At 38.6% G+C, this 6588-nt stretch overlaps 1 protein-coding gene across 1 annotated transcript in view; it reads left to right on the top strand.

Moving 5' to 3' along the window:
* Positions 1-3107, top strand: part of fbxl22 (F-box and leucine-rich repeat protein 22) — a 7856-nt gene extending 4749 nt beyond the window's left edge. Inside the window, exon 2 of the mRNA XM_037682921.1 lies at positions 2666-3107. Within this exon, the coding sequence (XP_037538849.1) occupies positions 2666-3014 (349 nt within the window). The 3' untranslated portion in view covers positions 3015-3107. The remainder of the gene's footprint in view (positions 1-2665) is intronic.
* Positions 3108-6588: the final 3481 nt, after the last annotated feature.

The following is a 6588-nucleotide window of genomic DNA, read 5'->3' as shown; positions in this document are numbered from 1 at the left end:
ATGTATGTATGTATGTATGTATGTATGTATGTATGTATGTATGTATGTATGGATGGAAGGATGAATGGATGGATGGATGGATGGATGGATGGATGGATGGATGGATGGATGGATGGATGGATGGATGGATGGATGGATGGATGGCGCCGCACCGCCCAGGTGAAACGAAGCTGTTTTGACCATTAAATAAACGTATAATAAACGCGACGAGTCAGCGGTGATGCATAATAGATGCGACTTACACGCCAAATCGACTTATATATGTTTTTTCCTCTTCATGATGTTTTATTGACTGATGTGACTTATACGCTGGAAAATACGGTATAAACTCTATTTGTTCAAACTGAGATTGTTCAAAGCACTTTCTATAACAGCTATAAGGACCTTTACAAGATATCCTTCCTGCCTACAACCATCAGTATCTATAACATCTCTTAATGAAATGAGTATAACAAGCTACAACAACAAATAATTTCCCTTTGGGATTAATAAAGTATTTTTGAATTGAATTGAATTGAATTGAATAAGATATTAATTATTTAGAACCTCTAGAACCCAGGATCCACTTCAAACCAAAACACAGAATCAAAAAGCAGAAGGCTGAGCCTGTGTATGACCTCCTTCATATTTCTTACACCTGACACAATTTTTACTCTGAAAACGTCCATAGTGTTGCTTTCCTCACTGTATATCTACCTTCAAACCTTCCAGAATAAAAATAATAATAATAAAAATCGGTTTTGCAGTTGGTTCCGTCAACCAAAATACAAATAAAAGCAGAAAAGGAGGAATACTTGGTGTGTCTAAAATAATATAAACCCAGATCTGTCTGCAGGTGTGCAAATGTGTTCGAGAAACTGACATGCTTTGAAAAGGCGCTCAAAATAATGCTGCGTTCACTGAGGGTGCTGTGACAGGGTGGATTATGTAACAAAAGTTGATCATTTAAATCCTATTACACCTACCTGCTTTCACTTCAGGGCATGTTGCTGAAGCACAAAGTCACAGGAGAACAAATCGACGTCTAAATCCCTCTATCACCACTGAATGCACTGTCTCATTGTGTTATCTTTTATATTTTTAACCCCTAACAAAGTCAGAAAGCTCTTGCAGCTGTGCTGCGTTGTGTTCAGGGGTTACTGGGGCAGCGCCCTGCCATCACTGGGATATGTTTGGCTCACATGTAGGAAAGCAGTAAGATTATGTAAGTGTTTATGTAATCTGCGTCAGCGAGCATGAGTGACACCCGGATCTGTTGCCATCTGAGCGTCTGCCTGCCAGGAGGCTGCAGTGATACTGTACAGAAACGTGTCTTCCAGCAACGCTGCTGTCTTTACACCAAGGAATTCTAGGAACACAGAAGAAAAATGTGCAATCAAACATTTTCTAACTGTTTCTTTACAAAAGCATGAAGATTTGTTAGAAATATAGATATGACATTATTCATCGCCTTTCATGCCATAGTTTTAGACTAAATCATTGAGTTGATGACTGATGGAGCTGTTTTAGTCAAACTTTGTGAATGATGTCATGCACAATTGGTCAGAGTATGTGTTGTGAAAAGCTCTCACTTACTATCACAACAAATTGTAGCTCTATTTCTGTCATTTCGGCTGAGTTGTCGCCATGTTTGTGTTTCCCAAGGTTAATTGGCTGTGGCTGCCAACTTGAATTGGGTTTAATTCAAAAACCAATGACTTGTAGACGTATAGTCAGTAATTACTTTCTGAGAGTTTTATTAAAATTCATCAAGTGGTTTGTGAGATATTTTGCTAACAGACAAACATGGTTGCCATTATTTAATGGTGAAGTTTTAAGTTAAATTTCTGAGCAGTCATTAGCACTTGAAGTACACTATTTGTTGTGAATGACTCTCAGCTACAACCACACAAAAAATATCCTAATATCTTTGACAAATGACTGAGGAGTAGCTGTTTTTGAGTTTTTAAAGGTCAGTTTGTTTAGGTAGCCATCTTGAGCTGCAGTAGCTCAAAGAGTCGAACACTTGTAGACAAAATTCAGCGGATAATTTCCAAGAAGTTTCATTCATATGCACCTAGCGGTTGATGAAATATTTTGCTAACAGACAGTTAGGGTTGACGCTATATAGTTATGGACAAAATTGTTAAACAAAGATTTTGTACAGTTTGTTAGCCCTTGGAATATATGATGAGAATCACTCTCAGTTACAACTGCACATCATCACTGCACATTTTCTACAATACTGACTGAATTATGGCTAATTTCGTGTTTTATAGTCAGTTGGTTGTGGTGGCCATTTTGAATTGAGTTGAGTGCAAAAGTTAACCAGATGTATATTTAATGATTCCTTTCCACGAGTTTCATTAAAATGTGTCCAGTGGTTCATGATATAAAAGAGTCAAAAACATTTTCATGTGTCACACATTTCAGTGGAGGGAGAAGATGATTCTGATGGAAACGACAACAAGATGGTCCTGTAGACACCGAACACTCTGTTTACAGATCAGGTTACTCAGATCAGCCTTCTTTTGTTACCTGAGTCTACTTTAGACCTTTAAGCACCTAAAAGCTGTTTACGAAGATCTGACCTAATCCAGACTTCATGAATTATATGATGAGTAATAACAGGTCTTCTGTAAAGATGGTGGAAACATGACGTCATCGTCTGCTCACTGTCCCACAGGTGTCCCAACCTCCTCTCTCTGACGCTGTCCGGCTGCGCGCACATCACCGACCGGGAAGTGACCTCGGTGCTGCAGAGCTGCAGGAGGCTGCGCAGCCTCCACCTGGAGAACTGCGTCCGCATCACAGACCGCAGCCTGCGGGGCGTGGCGGCGCACGGAGGCAGTCTGGAGGAGGTGAGGGTGGATTTCTGCAGGAACATCACTCAGGCGGGGCTGCGGAGGTGTAAGGAGATGAGACCGCTCCTCAGGCTGAGCGCAGAGAGGAGCGCTGAGATGATCCCAGACAGCAGACCTGAGGAGCAGGTTCCTCTGAGGAGGTCGCTGCAGAAGGTCCTGCAGGCGTCCTGATGGCCACAACAAGCATCAGGACTTAACATTGTATTACACTTTTGTATTTTATTTGCTTTTTTAAATCAACTTTTTATACCATATTTATTGAATGAAATGAATTTCTCTTACACACACACTGAGCTTCCATAAAAGTCTTAACTACACGTGTGGCCTTTTCAGTGATTCCCAAACACTGATGCTGTTTTTTTACTTTGGACGTTTAACTGATTCCTTACTTACTTTCCTAAAGATCAAACTGTTACACTTGTTTGACTAAACCACGAGCAGCTAGTTTGTTTAGCCAAGACAAAAATGCAAAGGTTTAGCATTCCTTGAAGAAATACACGTTGTCCACGTGTCTCATGACACAGTTTGAAACCAGTATCCACAAAACACACTGAGTAAGAGGTGTTTTTGTGTTGCTATGATCGACTAGCTGTGGGCGCCATCTTGGATCACAATGTAGATATTTCGCCTGTGATTACCTTCAGATATTATTGCTGAAACAAGGGTTCAGGAGATATTTTGCTAACAAGCAGACAAATAAAAGCACAACACAAACCCACCTCATCGCCAGCTTTTTATGGTGGTGAGCGATAAGTAACAGTTCATTTCAGTTCATCTCTATTCAAAGGCGGAAAAAAAAACATATTCAAGTGACAAACACTTTTTATTGCCTTTGTCTTCTTGAGTGTTGGCACAATAAAGTTTTCAGTTTTTTTGGTAATCTGTGTCAGACTTTTTATTGGAAAATAGACTTCGGCTTGCAGCCAATATAAAAATAGACTGATCAGAAGTGGGACAGGTGGCACAGTGGTGCAGTTGGTAGAGCTGCACCTGAACAGGTCCTTGGTTCAAACCCCGGTCCAGGGGCCTTTCTGGGTGGAGTTTGCATGTTCTCTCTGTGCATGTGTTGGTTTTCTCCTGGTACTCCAGTTTCCTCCCATAGACCAAAAACATGCATGTTAGGCTGATTAATAACTCTGAATTGTCTCTAGGTGTGAGTGAGAGAGTGAATGGTTGTTTGTCTCGTTTGGTTCTATGTTTAGTCAGTTTATTCACACATACAAAAATAATCACAATACATAATCGCAAGTTAACAGTGCATGAATCAGGTCTCCAAAAAGCTATTTAAAGCTTATAGACAGAGACTGGGTACATATAATTACATACAATTTATAACAATATAAATATAACCATCCCTGTGATGGACTGGAGACCTGTCCAGGGTGTCCCCCGCCTCTTGCACAGTGATGGCAGGACATGAGCACCAGTGACTCCCTCGACCCGAAAAGGAAGAAGTGGGTAAAGATGATGGATGGATGGATGGAAGTGGGACAAATAGTACTCGAAAAAATTTTTGTAGAAGAAAAACACCAACCAAAAGCCTCACACGCTACATCATCTGAGCAGTAAAATGTTTCATTGGGTCTAAATTAAGTCACTTGCCTCATTTTTCTGAAAATAAAACAATAAAATCCTTATTGTTTATATCTTAATGTTGTCTCAAAGGCTGAAACAGCATGTGGTTTGAGACGGGACTGCTTTATGAAAGTCTTTTATAAATGTGTACTCTGTACACAAGGAAAAGAAAGTTATAAAGCAGCGTTTCTATCAAAGCTCTGCCTTTTGATAATATGAATACATTTTATTAAATAAAAACACTTCAGATGTTAAGAAGAGAGGAAAAAAACTGTTTCGTCCAAATAAACCTTGACTATTTTAAACATAAACTATGACATATGCGTTTTAGAAGTTAGAATTGTTTTTCATTTGAATGAAATGATGCATTTTCACAACTTTATCATCATCTACTAACTAAATGTATCAAATGTTACAAGTAATCAGCTGTGTCAAGTTTTGTCAGGTTTCTTTAACTGTGCGATTCCCCACTTGAAAGAGATAGTCTCTACAATGAAGCTTTTAACTGGATTTCACTCAGACTCTTCAATTTAGTTGATCCATCTTTATTTTTTTTTTCATGATGGTCCCAGAGCTTTAGCCTTTCAGCCATATAGGTGAAAAACCTCAAAAACACAGAAACACATCTATTACATTCTGAAATTAACAAGATAAATACATTGTGAATAATCATATTTCCACCCTTTTAAACCAGTTATTCCAAATTATAATAAATAGCAAATATTTTATAGTGAAAGTCAACACAATAAATAAATTAGCATATTTTCAATATTTCTTAAATATATTTTCATAGTCATACATTTTGAACATTTTTTTTTTCTTTTTCTACTTTAACCAATAAACACCAAGTGTATTTTATTTTATATATATATTTTTTTAACTTACTAGCTTGACTTCAATAAGATTAAAACAGTAACATCAATCAGAGTCCATTTGCTGCTTCAATGAGATGCATTAAAGGAACAACATCATTATGAGGCTTACCGGCTGTCCTTCACAGTTTGTAGTAGACTTTTCACAGTTCTGACTATACATGCTACCAGCACTGCTTGGTTCAAACAAGAATGACAGGTCAGTCACATCAAAAGTACCTGCACTCTGATTGCTTAGAGATTGAGTCCACCTGGTCCTCCTCATTAACAGGCAGAGAAGAGCTGCAGAAAGGTGCAGCAAAGGGGACTGGCAAAGGGGAGTGGTTACCTGGCAGTTCACCAGAACAAGCTGACTGAGAGGGAGAACATCACCACTGACTGAAAACTGCTGAGTAAAGACGATTTATTTTACAACCGTCTCAGCCGTCTCTTCAACATGAGAACATCAGTTATTTGGTGTTTGATCATTTTATTAAAATACTAAACACAACTTCAGTGGAATTATTCAAATTATAATACGGTCCTATTATTAAATCCATCAATCTTTAACTTGGAATAGAGCAACATGTTCTGCTCTAAACCATTAAAGTGCTGCTTTCCATCAGTGAACGCTTCAAACTAACCAGAGTAATAGAACTCTGCTCTGAATGGACAGCTCACTGGTTAGTGTTGAGAAAATTGTCCGACTAGCTGAGTGCTTCCCAGAATAAACAAATTAAGAGGTTCCACAAGGAGAAACATCTGGACGCGTGCAGTATTCAAACACAACAGGACCGAGTGTTCGACGTGCAACAGCATGACCCCGTTGAGGGTCACCCAGCTCCGTTTTTGTGTGGTTTCAAAAGATGCTGGTCTTGGAAGAGCAGCTGTCCGGGTGCAAGTCCTGCTCTGCAAGACTCAGAGAGGTACCTGTGGTTGGTAAATGTGTTTTAAATCCACAACTGAGAAACTCCTTCTGTTCTGTTCTGTTTCCACTGTGGAGGAAAAAGAGAGAATTTCACACTCCTACTTGTAGGAACACAATCAACTGAAAATTATTGTTAATTTTATGCATTTTCAGCCTGAATATTGCAGCAAAGGTTCGCTATAAACTCGGTTATGATGAAATATTTAGTTTTTGCAGCAGATTAATAAAAACTGACAGATGATTAAGAAGAAAATATACAGAGGAGTGCATCAGCTGAAACGAGAACAAACATTTTTAGGGTTTTTTCTCTTTTTTGGACACTGAAAATATAAATTTTAGGTAATCTTTTAGCTTTAAAATTTGTTTTATATTCTACCTAAATGGTTATAAT

This window comes from Nematolebias whitei, chromosome 10 (genome assembly GCF_014905685.2).
Source record: "Nematolebias whitei isolate Nwh7 chromosome 10, NemWhi1, whole genome shotgun sequence".
Taxonomy (NCBI): domain Eukaryota; kingdom Metazoa; phylum Chordata; class Actinopteri; order Cyprinodontiformes; family Rivulidae; genus Nematolebias; species Nematolebias whitei.
The sequence above is the reverse complement of the archived record's forward strand: the minus strand, read 5'-3'. Positions and strand labels throughout refer to the sequence as shown.